General features: G+C 35.9%; 1 protein-coding gene across 2 annotated transcripts; it reads right to left on the bottom strand.

Annotated features, from left to right (window-relative positions):
* Positions 1–180: 180 nt before the first annotated feature.
* Positions 181–20567, bottom strand: LOC136254854 (uncharacterized). 2 transcript variants are annotated; one of them, XM_066047616.1, is made up of 13 exons: positions 20414–20567; positions 18535–18590; positions 18284–18373; positions 17960–17994; positions 16128–16167; positions 14790–14824; positions 12586–12622; positions 10858–10896; positions 7890–8030; positions 6903–7016; positions 6557–6700; positions 6320–6451; positions 181–522 (listed from the first exon to the last, which is right to left on the bottom strand). In XM_066047616.1, exons 2-13 carry the CDS (start codon positions 18556–18558, stop codon positions 319–321), a joined length of 1035 nt encoding a protein of 344 aa, XP_065903688.1. In that variant the 5' UTR covers positions 18559–18590; positions 20414–20567; the 3' UTR covers positions 181–318. The 2 variants fall into 2 exon arrangements, with proteins under 2 accessions (XP_065903688.1, XP_065903689.1); XM_066047617.1 differs by having other exon boundaries at positions 10858–10893.
* Positions 20568–21170: the final 603 nt, after the last annotated feature.

Raw genomic sequence — 21170 nt, 5'->3', positions numbered from 1 at the left:
TGTAATGCGTTTATAAACAGTTCTACTGTATGACACATCATTATCGAGATAATATTGATTATCAAGATAAAATGTTGTCTCTGGTCAAGATATAGGTCTTACTATTATCACACAGCCTATAGTGAATGGATATACACCAGACTTCACAACTCACCCCAAGATTTACCAACACTAATAAACTTATTCAGTTCATTATATAGATGAAATAGTTCATAAAAACACACTGCTCATCTACATCTGTATTGGTATTTAAACATTAATTTATGGACAACTCACAAACTGATTTGTGTTCTATCAATTATTCAAGATGCATATTTTCTACAATATAATGCATCTCTTTTTAGGTTGGTCCGGTGGTATGGCAGCTACTGCCTCCCCTTGAACCGCTTCCTGCTGGGGAGCTTGTTGTTGTTGTTGTGGTTGCTGTAGCCTTTCAGCTTCTAGCCGATCTCTTTCTGCTTGTTTACGTTCAGCTTCTTGTTGCTTTTCATACTGCATTTTTGCTTCACATGCCTTTATCACCTACAAAAATAAGGCCTTGTATTACATGCATATGTACAGTTCAGTACATGTTGTATCAGACTGGAAAAATAAAGACTGATAAGCCAAAAGTAGATATGTTTTGAGCCTGAATATTTGAGATCATGCTGACTACTGAACTCAATACACATACCCTAACAAAACTTTCTATCAGAGATTGGCTAAAAATTCTGCTTTCCTACTGCTTTGCTACATACAATGACTATCAAACTCAGGTAACTGCCAAGAGAGTACATTTTCAAGTTGTACAGTAAATTTTGACATATCTTTACCAGCTAAGAAGGAAGCTACAACATATTTTCTGTAGCTATACGGTATGTTAGCATCTTGGGTATCCCCTTCAAAAATTTACTATGTATATACTAGCTGAGAATTAAGATAACAGAAGTGTTTGTATTTGTATAAGCAAAGGAAATGCAAAGGTAGAAGGAGCGATGGGAAAGGCTAAGGTCTTCTAAGTAGTCAATGAGGGGTGGTCAAAATTGTATTCACATAAATGAAAACACTCTAATGGAACAGTAAACTACTCTCATTCAAAAGATTTCACTACAGCTAAGCTCTGCTAAACTGTAAGGAAAAAGACCATGCAATGTGTGATCTGAATTGAAACCTTTTCTTACATTAGACATTGTACTATTGTGTCAACCCCCTGCTGTACTAAAGTACTGTAGAAATTCTATATGTTGTCATGTACTGATCTGTTAAACAACATATGAAAAACTGTTGAACTAACTTTTTTTTGTAGATACATTAGTTTTAACCCTTGAACATTCAGCCATGTAAGAAAGCAAACACCAAAAATGTGTAATCTATTAAACTAGATTGCACATACAAGGATGTATCCAGAGGGGTTTCTGAGGATTCCTGAAACCAGTTGAGTGTATTCAGGCAATCATGAAGCTATGCAGATTGAAATACTCTAATGGTGCAGTCGACTACCCTAATAATATCAGTCATTGTTTTTATTACACAGTAAAAATAGTTGTATTTGAGAGTGCTATTTCCTTGGGGCATGCCCCCAGACCCCAAAATGGCATCTATGTCTGTTGTATGCATTAATCTCTTTGCATAACCCTACCTCTTAACTCTTTAGCCTGCTACTAATACTATGCCAGCAGATTTGACGTAATTTACTATTTTGACTCCAGTAATTAACTATAGCCATTCTTCCTTACAAGAGGAAGCAAAAGCAGCCTATATCAATCCATTCCTGACATTATTATGTTTAAAATGTTAGCTTTAAAGAGTTTTCGGTAAAAATTGTTACCAGATTCAATCTCAGAATACATAATTCCAGGGGAGAATATCTCCAGTCGCCCCTAGATTTAAGTGTGTATGTAACAGAAAATTTGGAAATCTCTCACCAAAATTTCTGGAAATGCCCTAAATACATGTCTCTTAAGCAATGTCACATATAGCGCAAGGGCTATTTAAGAACTATAAAACCATTTTACTCACCCTAACATTAATATTTTTTGTTTAATTTTCCCATTCTTCATTGCATCCAATGAAACCATAACTTTTCAGTGGTGTAGCCAGACCCGGGCAAGCCAGGGCATTACCCAGGAATCAAGTTACTTTGCCTTACCATCAGTTCAGTACCCGAGTAATTAAGGAGGTGGGTTGAATCACTGATGAACAATCACTTATTTATAATATACAAGAATAGCTAACACAACTTACTGTGTGTCCACTTCGCCAATGCTTTCTTTCTAGCTGGCCAGCAGTTACTAAGTTTCCCCCTGGGGTTTTACTATTCAATTGTGGCATTATATTAATGGCTAATAAAAAAAGCAATAAATAGAAACGAGATCACATGATTAAAACGCGGTCAGCGTCATGACAAAGGACTAGAGGCAGAAAATTTTCTATACAAATAGGGACAGTGTGTCTTTGTGTTTGTGGTGAATTGTGCACTGTGTGATGAAAACCTTGATGAAAACTCAAATTGATGCAAAGTTTTGAAATGTGGGAACCTGTTCAAGCTGTGTGTATGGATACTGGGGCTTAGACTGATAGTTCAGATGGTATGGAGTACTTGTTTATAGTCAGCATTTACTTAGTTTTCCTGTTTGGAGACTGATTTTCTCCAGTTTAAAGTCATCACGTGATGTGGGTAGTCTACTATAAGTGCTCCGTTCTTTCATTCAAATTCCCTACTAGTCTAGTATTAAGACACCGCTGTGATAAGAAGAGAATAGCTAGCTAGCGGTCGCAATTAGTAAGGTTATTATCTTGTACACAGTTAGTGTAGGTAGAGTATATACATAGATAGCAATGCACAACACATTTTAAAATGTCTATTGATGTCCATATGAAGATGGGCATGTGTATGTGTGTTGCAAGAAGTTGAATGGCTTGTCCGCCCAGTGCCCGGGCATGGCAAAAAGTCTGGCTACGCCACTGGTTAGTAACTATTACAGTAGGATCTCAAATCTCAATTATCCAAACTTTCGATTATCCAAACAGTATTAGTGACTTCTCTATTAGAGTATTTCATCATTAGGTGAACGTTCTATTAGAGTAAGTGTATGTTCTTTTAGAATATGAATGGAACTCTGATATGAATGAATGGGCTTCATTTATCTGAACAAATTCACTTATCTGAACACTTTTATGATTGAACTGGCACACAGGTGTTTGGATAATGGAGGTCCTACTGTACTTTGACAGTACAGTTCTTCCTTGCTCATATAGCAGTGAATAACTCAGTCCTATCGAAGCTTGCTTCATGCTATTTTGCTCTTCACGATTCTAAAAATTATGCTGACATAGAGGCGCTGTATGTATCATGTGATTGATTACATGGCTGATGAGGACAGCAATAATTGAAGGAAACAAAATGAATCAACACTTCATAGCGTGTAGATTAATTCTTTGATACATAATTATGTTGAAAGTTTTATAATTATTATTATTTTTAGATAGCTTGTTTCCTGATGATTAATAAAATCTATATTTCTCTATGCTGATGACACTGTTCTGTACAGTTATTCGTCCATTCCTTGTCTGACTGTACTTCACTTCAAGAAGATCGTAATTCTTTGATGGCACTGGACCACTCAATCTGATATGAATTTTAACCCAGAGAAAAGTGTAACACCTGTATATGAGAATTACTCATAAACGAAATCCTACCATTTACAACTATAGCATCTCAAAGAAGCGTCATCAATAAATTAACAAATACAAGCGACTTATCATGGAGTACCCATATACATCACTTCTAAGGCTCAATAAGTGAAAGCAGTCTTACCAAGAAATCTGAAATCCTGTCCATCTCATTTCAAGCTAAAATGTTATAACACCATGGTACATCCATTAAGACTATGCCAACCCAGTCTGGTCACTTCATACCCATAAAGATATTGAACAACTTCAATGAGTGCAAAGACAGTGTGCAAAATTTATACGTAACAGGTAATTATGGTGATTATTCCCGCTTCAGTAGCATAACCAATGTGCTTTCGAATCTTAACGTCCCTAGTCCTGAATGTACAAGAGAAGTTTCTAGTATCATCCTATTCTATATGATCGTTAATCAAAATCCCTCATCCTACTGACCTTATTCTTGAAACCAAATAATATATGTGACCATATTTTGGAAAACCATACATTTGGGCACATGCTAAATTTGTGGGAATACTCAATTGAAAATTTCTGCGATTTTTTTTAAATTGACTTTTTTACATTTTCTGGTAAAGCAACTATTAAGCCTTCTTGCTGTGAAATTTCACACCCATAGCTCTTTTATTCTAAGAGATATACTCAATTATATCAGACCATGCAGTAGTTTCACAATGCGTGGGACAGCAATTAACTTATATATTGGGTTTATTTATTTATTAATGCTTTACAGCACAAGTGCTGAAGGTCTGTAGGACACCTGGTCCTACAGCCTGCTCAAAGACTTTAGCTACTTAGACTTTAACTACTTAAGGTGTGTTTGAAAAGTTGGAGAAAGGAGAAAAAATCCATGACTGGACCTAGGTAGCCTCGAACCTGCAGCCATCCGATTTACGCTCGAACGCTTACAGGAGTCTACCAGGTGGTCAGGATGTTTTCTCCTTGTTATTTTCATGTAATTATATCCATAGGAATTCTAGAGAGTAACTCATTATCTCTAAGTACCCCAAGTAGAACCAAATGGACACTAGTTTATTTATTAATGCTTTACAGCACAAGTGCTGAAGGTCTGTAGGACACCTGGTCCTACAGCCTGCTCAAAGACTTTAGCTACTTAGACTTTAACTACTTAAGGTGTGTTTGAAAAGTTGGAGGAAGAAGAAAAAATCCATGACTGGACCTAGGTGGCCTCGAACCTGCAGCCATCCGATTTACGCTCGAACGCTTACAGGAGTCTACCAGGTGGTCAGGATGTTTTCTCCTTGTTATTTTCATGTAATTATATCCATAGAGAGTAACTCATTATCTCTAAGTACCCCAAGTAGGTGATTTGTTCATTCCAAAAACCAAACATTTTCTTGTCTTTAGACAATAATACAAGTGATTTAATTGCGAAAAAGCACAAAGAGCACATGATTAAACTCTCATGGGTCTCTTTTCATCCATTTAGATTGTAAGAATGGAGATCTTTGTCAGCAAAGTGATTTGTCATCAATTTGTCACACCTGATCACTATACAGTTCTATACACTGATAATGAAAAGTTAGTTTGTAATGAATTAGATAGTAAATTAGCTATATCTTTGGAATGCTTCAATGTATCATCACAAAATTTTCACACAAGGTAGATAACCACTCAGTGGTTCATTGTAGCTATAAAAAAGAAATTTGGCCAATGTGCCCAAATGTATGGTTTTCCAAAATAGGGTCACATATACAAATTCGCAAAACTATTGTGCATTTACAGTGTGGAACCAGACTTCTATTATTTGGGTACCTCCATTGTCTGCATGGACTGCCCAAATTGGTCATGTGGCTTGTAGTTCATTGACCATAATGAAGTTTGGTTTAGATGAAAGCAGACCCAAAGGTTGCTGTTTACCTGTTTGGTGGCTTGTATATTCTATTAATAACTACCACTTGGTTGCTAGGTGATAATGCATTTTTACAGCTCAGGGTGACCACAAATGCTCTGTAGTGATTTCCCCCTCTGCCCTCTAAACTGCATAGCACTAACTGATAGCAATAACAACATTCAGTCACTTCAGCATAATAGTACGTTATTCTTAGTTACAGACATTTCGGAATATGGACAGTAGTATGTACCAGACCATCTGGATAAGAGAGGTTCCACTGTACTTCACCTTTTTTCAAATCCAGTTTTTCTGGTATAAGGGTTAACTCACATTTGAAACTGTGTAGCTGACATAAAGTGTGGTGAAATTTCAGTATTACTAAAGCTTACAATAATAAAGTATCTGTCTTATTTCTAGCAATTCTATGCTGAACCAATTTATTAACATTTATTTTCTCCCTATTAAATAATTGTGATATGGATCCCAGGGCAAAACGTGACCGACTTATCTCCACCACTTGTTTCTTGGATTTACTCTATTGCAATATCTATACCCCATTGTGAAATCCTAAATCCAGTGTTTTATTGGTACAAATATGAGGGCAGGAGCAAACAACATTGAGGTACATAAAGAAACAACAAAATCAACTTTGAAAAGTAAGCAAAAGTCAGTCAATTTTGTTTGATAAGTTGTAGATAGCTTTCTTTTCTGACTTAAACACCATGAACTACAATAATTTTTATGAGTTTGATTCCACAAATGCACATACGCACACCATATTAATACTGAAAAACGTACCGCCATACAAAACAGGTCATCAATTTCTAGTCCATCTCTAGCAGATGTTTGATAAAACGACATATTTGAGTTGTTTGCAAACTTCCTTGCTTTGGTAAGAACAACATCATTTGCAGCATGACCAAAATCACACTACAAAATTGTACATAATGTAATACGTACATATAATTTTGTAACATTAACAACTACATATACATAACTATACATAATATTTCATTGTGTATGCTATATACATGCCTTGTTTGCAGTAAGAAGAAATTGAGTAGGGAAGTCCTTCACTTGTTCCTTTATTGTTTCCATCCATACTTTAGCCAGCTTCAGTGTGTCTTCGTTATTTGTATCAAAGACAATTATAGCCACTTCGCAATGATCATAAATGTTCTGTGAACAACAAAACACGTTCACTCATGATGAGAAATTTCATGGTGTAAATTGCAAGTATTACAAAAGTATATCGCTTTGCTTTTCTTGGCTGCTTGATTTAAAAGATTATCTGTGATATAGTACTTTAGAATACAAAGATGTACAGGTAAGTACTGTGCAATAATAAACACAGACACAGATGCATAGGTACAACACTTACAGTTGTTACTGAAACTAAGTTGTCTTGATCTCCACTGCCAGTATCCCAGATTTTGAGCTTTACAATGTTTTCTGTATTATTTTCTTTAAAATATGCAATTTTCTGGCTTACTCCCTTTAAATTGACATTGTCAAGGCATATACATAATTATGATACACAACTACTGCAAACATACTGTATGTATGCGGCAAAAATTACACTTGGGGTTTTAACTTGAAGATGCCCTTTACAGCACATAAGGTACGTAGTGGTACTTTATTATCACTTAGTCTAATTGCAATGTGATTATTTTTTGCAACCGATATAGTATATATGTAAGTTTAATTTGATTTACACTGAAAGTTAGGTTGCTATCTATAACTCATTTATTCTATGAGATAGCTCCTGTACATTTATGCAGGATAAAAAAAGATGAGCAGTGCAATAAAGTTACAACTAGCATGTGAGCCCATACTTGTGAAATTGTAAAACTGTATGTGTCGTGTATTTACGTACAGTATGTGCTGTGTATTTACATACAGTATGTTACTTTGCCTGCTCTTTTGCAGTTCGTGACTGGCTATCAGTATTAAGATTAAGAGTATATTGGTGTACGTACATATTAGCTACGTGTACCTTATGTAGTGTCATATATAGTCTTATCACTAACGTAACTATTGTCTAATACTCTTGACTATTCAAATATATATATATATATAAATACGTAGGGAAAATGAAAATTTAGTGTAAAGGGATTATAGGTTTGTGAGATGTGATTAATTGATGATGGCTCAACATCCAATTGTATGGTAAGTTTGAGTTACTGTATATATGTACACATATAAATTATTAAAAGTTTACTATCATCTTCAATGGCTATTCCTACATACCTAACTACCATCTCAGATCTGGAAAATATAGCTACATAATACAATAAGTATGTATGCATGTACACATGTATAACAAACAAATTGTATGCACAAGACCTACAGAAACTAAAAAGGATACATCATTAGTTGATGCTGCATCTGTAAACTTTCCTGTGTCAAGATATGCTAGTATTGAAGATTTTCCTACTTGTGATGTACCAAACATAACAACTTTGTGACTGGGATATTGTCCTTGCTTAGGAACTTCATTTTTGTCAATCTGTGTATTCATTAATATACGTACATACACACACACATACAAACTAAATATGTGACTGAATTTGACAAAACAAGGCTTTGACGCACAAAGCTTTGTTAGGAGATATGGCGATTTTAAGGAATCATTGTGTAATAACTTCCCAGTGCCTACAGCTGTGCAAACAAAATTTGTACCAATTGTTCATCTGTTCACTTAGCTATCACTGAGTGGGTGTATACCTTTCTGATACCCAAAATTTATCCTGTTTGGAGCAGCTTTTTTCGAGCGGGTAATAATATCACAGGTGGTAGTAATAGGGTGGGAGGGTGGGGGTGGACGGTGGTCTTAATATACGGGTATAAAATGAAGTAAGAAGACGATTGGAATCCAGAGGCCAAGTTTGGGCTCTCCATGGCCCTCCATGGCCCTCAAATTACTCCAAATTGACTGAGAACACTATTGGCGAGCTCTCTGTGAAGTCCCAGCTCACTACACACCATTATCACAAAGCCATGGCCATTTAATGGTGCCAATCTCACACTCGTGGCTTTGACAGGGTCGGAAGAAAGCTGCTACAGAAACCAGACTTGCCAGTGCTGAAGGAAGTACAGTGTGAAATATGATAGTGTATTAGACCAGCAATCCATTTCTGGTAAAATCGTAAGTTTGATTTTGTGTGTGTGGAAGCCTTGTTATGTGAAATCCGGTCACATATTTTATTTATGTAGTAACTTATTAGCTGTGCTGAATGCACAGCATTATAATATGTATCCAACAACCAGTAATATTGTATAATATATCATATAACACAACCAGCGTTGAAACCGGGTCACTACTGCTGACCTGGATGACCCACTCCGGGTCAGACCTGGATTTGACCCAGATTAATTAAAGCTGGGGCATGTGATAAGAGCTATGTTTCGGGTAGTCTTGAGCGGGCAAGACTACGTTTTGAGCGTTCGATTCGTGTTGAGCGTTCGATTCGTGTTGAGCAAACGAGTAGTTATGTGATAACTAAGCCGGTAAGTTTATATTATTAATAAAATCAGTCAGTGGGTTTGGTTTCACGTAGCTACTGTGAGTTAACAGACGGCAATTGGGTGTGGCTTCGTACATGCCTAGTATTACAGTTTCCTGATATATTAAAATAGGTGTGGCTCGCAAAAGTACTTATCCTGCTGCAAGACTAGACTACGTACAACTCGTACAATAATCGATTAGTGGGCGTGGCTCCAAGTAAGCTTGCAGACAGCAATGGACACGGTTTTGTGCTACAGAATGCACTTACTAATAAATGGGCATGGCTGTGCATATGTTTGTAATGTGATACGTGGGCGTGGCTGTTGCACGACTAACGTTAATAAGTTTCCATGTCGTCAAACTAACAATTTCGTTTCTCGCATGATCCAATCCGGGTCAGACCCGGATAATCTGTAAACCGGGTCGGACCCAGATGACCCGGAGAAAATGTGACCCGGTTGACCCGACCCGGTTTCAACGCTGAACACAACAGCATGTGCTCTTAGCACTGTTCGCACAACACTGTCAAGTTAAATTTAAAAATCGTAACAACAGAATTGATTTTTTATACCACCAAAAAAATTTTAAGTTTTGATTTTTAGTCCACCTGTTTATCAGCCTTCCTGTCACAGTCAAAAAGCTAGAGGCTAAATGATGCATCATATGACCATCTTTCGTTTCACACAACAAAATCAAGCATGTGCTTAGCAGGGTTTCTGACAAATTTACTGTACTCACTGCATTGTGCCTGTACCTTTGAGCCATTTCTTCATAAGAAGACTCTATACTGAGGTATAAATGTTTCATACTGTATCTATGTATATACCTTTCAGTACAGGCACATAGTAGAGACACCACAACATTATTTGAAACAAAATGCTACTATACCGAATATGTGGGAATGGATAGCCAAACTTATATTACTATGTAGTTTTTTTTTTGTAGAAAACATATATAGCAAGATGATCGAGTATGCCCATTAATGGTCCAACACATGGACACCTTGACCAGTGGTTCACTCAACAGTTAAGATATGTACTCTAATAAAGTAGTCGTGCTAATAAGGCAGCAGTGTATATATGATATACTGTATTAGTAGAACAATCACACACATGTACATATACGGACTAATGCATTTGAAAATGATTTGTATTTAAAAATGATTAAAAAGGAGTAAAACTAAGCATTAATAGATTGAAATGCATACAGTATTAAAACTTAACTATGTGGTGAAGAGTTCCTACTTTGGTACAATATGCATCTTTATTTAATCAAAATAGTGTAGCAATTTTCCTAAGTACACCATGCTTGCACATGCCACAAAATTGGCTACCGTATAGAGGGAAACTTTGGTGAATTTGGAGATTCGTTACAGATTCGCCAAAGTTTAACCCGCCAATTACTCGCAGCACCTGAGATTAGCCTAAAGATTGAGATCGAATTTGCCAAAGTTTATTTCACCAAATGCAATTTAGCTGGCTATTCGCCAAAGTTCACCCTTGCCAAAGTTTCCCTCTATACAGTATTATTGATGTTCACAAATTTGGTATCAGATTCCTAATGCAAAATGGTGTACCTGCAGGTTCACCAATTGTGATGTTCTTCTTCGGCAGTTTAAACACAACAGAGGTTGTTCAACTCCTGTAATGTTTTAAAGAACATTTCTTTAATGTTTATAAAACTCTTCAGATTCATTTTGAAAGTTTATTCATTGATCTACGAGCAATTAACTATAAACATATGAAATATGAAGGTTTTTTTTTTGTTAGTGGTAACAAAGTCTGAACATACGTACATGTACAGCTGTACTAGTATATGATATGTGTACCTTAGTAAATAGGAGTGGCTCTGAAACTGAATGAAGCTGCTAGAAAAACATATAGATTTAATTAATAAATCATGTTTGTGTTTAAACAATTCTGTAGGACTAAATAGTGTTCACATAAAAACAGGCATTACATTATAATTGTTAAACTAAATACAGTATACTATAGTACGATTAGTGGCTTTTAGTTTTTGAACCAAATATTCTCAAGGTTTATTAGTTATTTATTACCCAAAAATTCCATTGGTTTTAGTTTAGTTTTAGAACCAAAACACCTCATAATTTTGATTAGTTTTAGTATACTAGAACTAAAAATAAATTGCTGTACTAAAAGTACTTTTAGTTCTAGTACCTTAGAACCAAAACAACTATAATGTACAGTAATATTATTATGCAGATTCATTTTAATGTAACCATCTCTGAGTCAGAAAAACCTCATATATAGTTACGTAGTTCCCAATGATATACTTCTCTCATCAAAATTATAAAACTTACAGTGGATAAAATAATGTAAGAAAGTTGTGTAAGTTTTAAAAGACAAGTTTCTTGTATGCCTTTTTATGCCAAGTTTGAATATTACTGTTTGCAGTCAAAAGTGTATGAGTGGATGTTATGCATGTTTGCTTATGTTGACAAAAAAAAATGCCGTCATCATTTTGTCATTTGAAACACTTTCTTAGTATGCAACTATACAGTAGTACCTCCATTATCCGAACACCTGTGTGCCAGTTCAATCATTAAAGTGTTCAGATAACTGAATTTGTTTGGATAAATAAAGCCCATTCTTTTACATACAGAGTTCTATTCAACTACTCTAATATAACATACACTTATTCTAATAGAACGTTCACCTAATGGCCACTTGTACTGTTAGGATAATCAAGGATTCGGATAATTGAGATTCAGATAATCATGATCCTACTGTACCTTGGTGGATTGCTAATTCATGGTGAACACTCCGAGCCAAATCTCAACTCAGTACACCAACATACACGAGTAGTTATGAATATGCATGTGTGCCAGTGGTATATATACAGTATCTGGAGATGGCCATTAACGGTAGTAATTAATAAGTAGGGATCAGTAAGAAAATCATATGGCTTCATTTTTTTTGCACTTTAAACAAAAACCTTGGAATAAGTCTTACCTGAAAAACCACCTGGAATGCATTAGTACCATTGTAATGCTTGATTAAATGAAGCACATTTCAGTGTAGTGACTTTTTTAAAAAAATTGAAATTCGCCTGAATTTTGTCTGCCTGCCTGCCGTAAGACCTGGTAGTGCTAGGTATAAACAGCTCTAGAAATTTCACACAGCCAAACGGATTCATGAATCTGTTGTTCTGATTGTGTTTTGTCCATTGCACCATCTTTCATTATCCATCGGATAATTTCCTTATTCTTCCCGAAGGATAATTAATAGCTGCAATGCACGTCACAGCTGGTTTTTGCACATGAGTTTAACGAAGTGTGAAGTGTAATATATAGCTAGCTAGCTGGACATAAAAAGTAAACAAACTAGTTATTAAAAATTTTTTTTAAAGGAAGTAGGGATTGATGATACATTATACACAATACACATGTATAGCAAGTAGCCTTCCAATCTTGTTAGACTAGTTTTTGTTGCGTGAATCATTCTCATTTCAGCTATAACATTTTTGAATTTGTTTCCTTACTTTTCGTAGCATTCTATCACTACTTCATTTTAAAATTCTATACATAACTGCTTACTTGTGATGGTATTAAATGAGGCAATGGTCGATCGTCACTAAAATACAAATCACAGCAGTCATAGGCAATATGTGAATAGAATACAATCATGCAAAAAGTATATTGTTGTATGTAGATCAAAATTTGAACATATATTACATTTATATATTCAGAAAACACCATGACTAACTTTAATATTTGCTACGCATAACCATCACATTAAACTTCTGCTCTCACAGATAAAACAACTATTTATGTACACACGTAGCATTGTTATACAAGGAAATGAGCTGGATAAAGAAATATATATATATGACTATATGTGATTCATAAGATAGAATTACATTTACCTGCATCAAATATGCCTGCAAAATAAAAAGCATAATAGGCTGGAGCGCTATGCTAGCATATTACATAGGTGGATATTTCAAACAATGCATGGAGCTTAATTCCATTAAAATAGGTCAATACTCCTTAAAAGAGCAGTCAGTAACTGCAATAGAGCACTCAAATGCTAGCTCCTTAGATCAATACTCTCTAATGGAACAGTCACTTTGTAATGAAATACTCTAATAGAGCACTCACTGATTAAAATCTATATAGGAGCATAAAGAGAGTACTGGAAAACATATGTGAAAATTTTGGGAAATTCCTGAAAGCATTTTATACAAAATTTGGAGCATATTTGGCCAGGGGCAGAGGAGAAACCTTTATGTAGGGAGGGGCTGGGGTGTAGCTAGGGGATGAGATGTCATAGTATGTGAAGTACGCTAGCATGCAAAGCACATCTGGGGGGCATGCTCCTCCCCCCAAGGAACGTTTGAAAATTAAGCCCTCTGAGGTTGAATCTGGGAGTGATTTTATCAGTTAATCAGAATACTATTATATTAGTTTGACTGTTGTATTAGGGTGACTGTTCTGTTAGGGTATCTCTTTTACATTAGTATCCAGTGGACCTATAAAGGGTCTGGGGACATGCCATCTTCCCTCCAGGAGATTTAGACTCTCAAAATTATTATATTTATTGACTGTTGCATTAGGGTAACTGCTCTATTAGGGTATATCGATCTTGATCCATATACATAGAATCCAGTTAATTCACTGGAATTGGAGATAGCTAAGCATTCGTATAGTTAGCTATTTGGTGTAATACAATCAGCATGATTGTTCAATGACAGCTAGAGATAATTTTAGGAAGGCTAAGCCCCTTCATAATCTTTTGACAGGGGCTAAACCCTCCCCCCCCTCACCGCTGTCCCTGTATTTGACTCAGGACTCAGGCCTAGCTGTAAGCATACAGTGTACAATGGTTAACATTGAAATAAGCTGCATGGGTGATGTAAACTGCATTTTATGAGATTTTTAACAGAGGAGAACAGAATGCTTTAAAACCACATTTACGTATAACAGAAAAGACTAAGTAAAGTGCATGAATTAACTATATTGTACTTTGCGTGGGAGGATCAAAGCGATGCCGCGTATCGTATTGTCCATACAGTACTAATCAACTGCATAACTGTACTGTATGAGTCATACAGTACAGTTATGCAGCTAATTGGGGAAATACAGTACAGTTATGCTCATAATTGAGCAAATACAGCACACTTGGGCAAATACAGTACAGTTATGCGGAGAATTTATTTCAGGTATGTTATGTAAACAACACACTGTAAATTGCTAAAACCAGCCAAACTAATCCTACGAGTTCTACAGCTAGGAATAGATTGTATAAACACTTACTGATCGTCTGATCATGAAGCTTATTAAACACAACTCCACTAAGACAGCACGATTGATCATGTGCGTGACATTGTAAATCACTAAAACTAGCCAAACTAATCCTATTTGTTCGTTCTACGACTAGAAATAGATTAAACACTTACTGATATCCTTATCACTATCGCAGCGGTTTGATAACTAGAGAAAATCGCTCCGAGCCAGACGACCAGGAAGTACAATATAACATTTAAAGCACCGCCTTACTTTTGTGTATGGAAAATGCAGTGCTCAGGGGGTGTCTCAAGGCAAATACCCTCGTACTGTATTTTCCATACACACGCGCGGCGGTGCTTTAACTCTAACTTAAAAATAGAGTATACATTGTCTAAAAGATAGACTATACAAATAATAAGAACTAGACTGTGTACATCCCCATGACAGCACATGTAGATACAGTGAAGGGTTTTCTTATGAAGAATACAAAAGGTAACATAAAAATTTATTACCTTTGTTGATCATCATCTTCATCATACCTTTCAACCTATAGCAAATTTGAAGAATAAATATTTAATATCTAAAATTAGCAGGTGAAGTATACAAAGTGACTTACTAACCCAAACAATAAGTAGCACCACTGCCACAATATGATCAAGGAAGTGTTATGTACATAATAATTATACGTATGTCTAAATTAATATACTGAACCACTTTGTATGAGCAGCACTACCAGTGCCATAATTCACATATGTCACTGCTGTAGACACATAGAGTATATTATAACATATTGTACTTTGTGTGGGAGGATCAAAGCGATGCTGCATATTGTATTCTCCATACAGTACTAATCAACTGCATAACTGTACTGTATGAATCATACAGTACAGTTATGTGCTTAATTGGGCAAATACAGTACAGTTATGCGGAGAATTAGTTAAGGAATGTTATGTAAACAACACATTGTAAATCGCTAAAACCAGCCAAACTATTCCTACAAGTTCATTCTACTGCTAGGAATAGATTGTATGAACACTCTGATCATGAAGCTTTCTAAACATGACTCCACTAAGACAGCACGATTGATCAAGTGTATGACATTGTAAATCACTAACACTTGCCAAACTAATCCTATTATTTTGTTCTACGACTAGAAATAGATTAGTTAAACACTTACTGATATCCTGATCACCGAAAATCACAGCGGTTTGAGTACTAGAGAAAATCGCTCTGAGCCAGACGACCAGGAAGTACAATATAACAGTTAAAGCACCGCCTATGCTTGTGTGTATGAAAAATACAGCACTCGGGGGGTGTCTCGAGGCAAATACAGCACTCGGCTTCACCTCATGCTGTATTAGCCTCTCAACACGCCCTCCTCGTACTGTATTTTCCATACACATGGTGCTTTAACTATAACTTAATGCACTTGCTGCAGTTTGTCTTATTCATCTTAATCACAGTCGTAATTGCCAAGGTTTGTTCTAAATAATCCTCACCATCAAGTTAAGTTGTGGCAACCAGTATTCGCATTGCCACTAGAATTGAGCATACACTTTGGTTTAATTTTACCTGTAATCTACTGGATACTTTTGCACTCAAAAGGATCACACAGCTTTAGTGATACATATGCTGGGTTGATGCTTAGAGCCAAACAATGATTGAAAGTTAGTACTATAGCCCATAGATAGCCTTCCATAGCAGCTTAATTCACCCTGAATTAATGCAATGGGAATCATATTTGTAATGTTAGGTCCCGGCTACCCCATGTACCATATGATTATAGCTAGTGCAGACTTATGTTTAAAATATACAGCTACGTATATAGTATGATCAATAGCAATATTTACCGGTGGTACTGTTGCCTGAAGAGGCTGTCCAGATGGTCCACTACACAACATAAAAATGCAATGTTACAGCAACAATTATTGCTATGTATGTAATATGGTAAATGTCAAGCAAATGTTACTATATAAATTTGTGACCAGATTTGTGAAAAGGGGTCTTCCACACACATCCAATTTATAACACTGGACAATTCATAACATGAGATTGGAAATAACTATTGACTTGAAATTCACTCAGTAGAGAGTGCCAACATAGATGAATGGATGGAGAAACTTTCAGGTTTTATGTTTCTTGAACACTAAGTTATGGTCTTCCAAGTTCATAGAATTGGATTGTGACTGTGTGGAAGACCCCTTTTCGCAAATCTAGTCACATTCGAGGTACTTCACATGGCATTCTCAAGATGACCTAAGCCCAGAAGTGTTTACAGGAAATATATTTCATATTTTTACAAGCCTGGAAAAACTGTGATAGTATGATTACTCCTGTTGAAAGTACATAAAGAGTGGTATACTTCTATAAATTGCATATTGTACAAGTTTAGATACAGTACACTATACGTACTTAGTAAAATTGAGTTTTTCATTTGAATTAAGAATCATGTACGCATATAGATACTGTATGTTGATAGAATTTGAGAAAGTTTTTGTCTACCAAAGTTTGGGATTTATGATAAAAGATGTAGTTATATGTCTTTTTGGGTAGTTATAAATTTACACACGCACAGCTGTACTATACGAAATAACTGCTATTTTCATACAGTGTATGGTGGAAATCATTTTGTTAATTGTTAATGAGTGCAACAATCATTAAATGTCTATTGCCTGCTCAAGTCCATTATTCATCACAGGAACATACCTTCAAGTCACTGCATAATTATTGAAAATGTGCCTACTGTGTACAAAGTGACCTGCTTAAGGGTGCTCTGTACAGTCCGCTTATATGGCTTCCCATGAGATTTAATTTGTTCTATAACTTACAAATGGTTTTAACAAATGTTCTGTACTTTTTTACTGGATATAAGCTAACACTAGTACACAGTTTAGTCCAAACCCAACTGTTAAATTTGCTTTAGAACATGAGTTACAGTTTTTCCCTTTATACTAGAACTAGTCCTACAGTTTACACACAAGAACCTTGATACTTTTATGATACACTATGCTAAACAGCACAAACCATTGTGCGTTTTTATTTTTGTCTTTTAGCTTCTCATTCATCACATATTTATCTTTCGGGTTGACACTCCCAGAAATCCTTTTCTTTACTATCATCTGAACTTGCTATTTAAAAATGGCAAACACTCTTCTTTGGCAAAATTACTAAAGTAGCTTGTGTGAAAATTTCATGTCCATTGGATTAAACTTGATGGAGTAGTTCTAATTTAAGTGAGAGGGTGTAGAATAGCAAGATGCGTGAGCTTGTTGCTATGGGATACCTAATTTATGGGCACTAAAATGTGTCAACATGTCACAGACTAATTAAGTGACCATAATATTTCTTTTAGTGCAAAACAGACTATGTCTTGAGAAGCCTTGTACGAACTGTACAGAGCACCCTTAATGCAGCTACCTCCTTAATAAGGTTACTAATTCACATTAAACATATAAATTAATAATTGTAATTTGATTTGTCTGTATGCTTATCTTTCTTTTTTCTTTTTTGAAGTTGTACAGTATAGGTGAACTTGCACTCAATATACACAAGTACACTGTATACAGTAGATGACAAAATTTTACTATACATACCATTGTCTACAAAACTTCATACATACTATACTGTACAGTATACTGAGCTACTTTTCTGTATGTACACACAGTTTAACTCACACTCTTACCCTTGATATGTGCTAGGTTGAGGTGCAGTACTATGCTGTAAAAAACACAGGGATTGGATAAGTCAATACAACCACACAGTTCTACACATGCATGCATTGTATACAAGACAAAGATGTGATTTTAAAATTTTCTTATATAATCAGTAAAGCCACAAATTTTCTTTGAAAGAATTAAGAGGATATAACTAACAAATACATTGTTATGACTGTAGGTACTCGTATCCCAGAGTACATTTCCAAAAAATGCCCATAGAATCCCCAGAATAGCACTTTGTCTGTCATTAGTGTAGTAGTACATTCAAAGTATGACACAGTATAACTCACTTCACTAGTGTGTGGTGGTGTTTTGTTTAGCACACGGACAGTTCTTGTATAATTATGACTGGTCAAGAATACATTGGTATCATCTGTAGTCTAGATCATAAATGAATTATTGCTATGTAATGTATGCACCTGATAAACAGAGAGCACATACACAGACATTACTGCAACAGTGTTTATGATACTGTACTTACAGTATTACGTACACTGTACACACACACACACACACCACACACACACACATGCATGCATACCTGTAGAGTATCATTAGCAGCCATCCTGACACATCACCAAAATTTAAGAGCAGTTACTGTAACGGGTGTACCATATGTGAGACTGTGCATACAAGTTAGCACAGATGTTGTATATACACGCACTACATACTGTAACATTTCAATAATAAAATATTTGACTAATGACATACCTATATTAGTACATCATCTGCACATTAGGAAGCCAGATTTACTGTGTGTTATCATAAGACTGCTTAATGCACTTTTAAACCAGCTGTTCAACATTTCCTTTATTACATTTTTGTGCTATCTGAAATGTTATATTTGCAACAAAATTTAAATTTTCATGATCAAATGTTTGTGAACTGTGGACAAGATTTTTTCTTGCTAATCAAGTGAGTTACCATGAAAGGGAAGGAACAGTAAGCTCCAGAAGCTGCCCCAGACAGTCAGACGAGACTGTGCATTATTACAATATGAATAAATAGCTTCTCCTTGCAGCATTGAAACTGGGTCACTACTGCTAACCCGGATGACCCACTGACCCGGATGTAAACTGGTCAAAATAAAAACTGAGGCATGCGCCAAGAGCTACATTTTGGGCTTTCCACTAGCGTATTTAAATGGGTAGCTATACAATGACTATACAGGTAATTAATGACAGCAAACTCTTTACTATAAATACGTGTGGCTTCGTGTACACTTATAAAGTTCAATAGGCCATTCAGACAAGATACAGATATCTATGATTCAGACAATATCACATTCCTGATAAGTGGGTGAAGCTGGTATTTCTACAAGACTAAATATTGGCTGGTACAATATACTGTGTGCTTTTATGATTTTGTACATAAACATTAATTGGTTAGTGGGTGTGGCTCCATGTAAGCCTGCAGGCAGCAGCAGCAGATATGGATTTGTACATGTCTACAGACTACAATATGGCTACTGATAAATGGGTGTGACTCCACATAAGCCTACAGACAGCAACACATAATCTCTCTAAGTGGGCATGGCTCACCAAGGGAATGCATTTAAACGCTTCCACATGACCAAATTAATTAATTAATTTCAAATGTGATCCAATCTTGGACAAAATGTTGAATTGCCACGTAGAGAGTAAAAAAAAAAAAATCCAAACTACACTGTAGCTCACAAAGACCTCAGTTTCACAAGAAATCAAGTCATGATCATTAAGTGTTCTGCACAGCCATTTACTGTGCACAAAGTAACTTGGCTAACATGAATATTGTTAAGGCCACACTATTTGGTGATATTCTGTTTTTAATCAGAAAATTCCAAATTTAGAGTGCGAGTGGGTGGGAGGGTCATTACTACAGTATTATCCATTATCCTCAGCACTTGCCACAATATAGCTAGCTATACTCTCCAGGCTCTGTATTAAGGCAATTTGCTAACTTAGCTAAATCAACATATCTAATTTGGCAACTGTCCTCCTTAGATGTAGCTACATAGTCGCCTTTCATCATTTGATCAGTTCCACTGAAGGATCAACTTCTTACATTACACCAATCTTTTACATTCTCTTGCCTCTTTGATGCACATGGTGGTCTACGTATTCTGAGCTGGTTTATAAACAAGAAGTCATTCACCGACATTAACCAGTAGCTATGTGTATGGGCCATTTTAACGATTGATAGTTGTCCAGCCATCCTTGTGATGGCGGTTGCTTATTTGCTTAGGGGAATAACCAACAATCACTCCTACACGCTAAATTTGACAATTGACATTATAAATTTTAGGCCCACGATTTGACTTTCGTTTACAACGCCACGGATATAATATCGCCACGTACTGTATGCAACTGACAAGTCTGAATACAGAACCCGCACAATGTACCGGCAGAGTTTTAAATATGAACGCGTCACAGACAGCTCACTTGTTGAGGTATATTCAGAGCAACTGCTAGTTGGCCTCGGATATCAAGTCAACTTGTCGACGTAGGAATAGATTGACTCGAATCTTGCCGAACGTCGCCTTGATTGAACCTAAGGAATTTCTTAGGAGTGGCCAGACACTCAATTTTAAGCGCAGGGCTTCCAGGGCCACATGGGCTAGTCTATAATCAGTCATAATTGTGACCGGATCTGCAAAATAGGGTCTTATAGATCACATGTACTTGGCAATCCATAACTTTACTGGTGAGTATGGTACTAGCCTGAAATTTGGTCACCTTACACTCCTAACATAGCACTATTCCTGGATGTAATTTTAAGACAATAGGTTAAATGCATGATGACATCAAACTTGGAAAGGCTATAAGACCCCTTTTTTGTAGATCTGGTCACAATTATTTTTTGCTTTACAGAATTACAATCCGCTGTGGTAAAAGTTTTTTTCGCTTTTAGATCACCTTTAGTAACACACTTTAATGAAGAGCTTTTACTGCTCTTAGACTAGCTACTAGCGTTCTATTATACGTAGCTATCCATCATCCATGTCGCTCAACTAGCTAGTCAAAACGTATCGTATCTTGAACTGGTTGGGCATCAAAGCCATAAGTAAAACTGTCTTCCCATGACATTGCCCAGGCAATAATATTTTAACTAGCTAAACACAATATTAATGTGAATTTGACAAAAAAAAATTTTGACCACTTAGTTAGCCATGTTAGCTATTGACCTAATTATAACTAA

The sequence above is a fragment of the Dysidea avara genome, chromosome 4 (genome assembly GCF_963678975.1).
Source record: "Dysidea avara chromosome 4, odDysAvar1.4, whole genome shotgun sequence".
Taxonomy (NCBI): domain Eukaryota; kingdom Metazoa; phylum Porifera; class Demospongiae; order Dictyoceratida; family Dysideidae; genus Dysidea; species Dysidea avara.
Note: the sequence above shows the minus strand (reverse complement) of the source record. Positions and strands in the feature narration are given on the sequence as shown.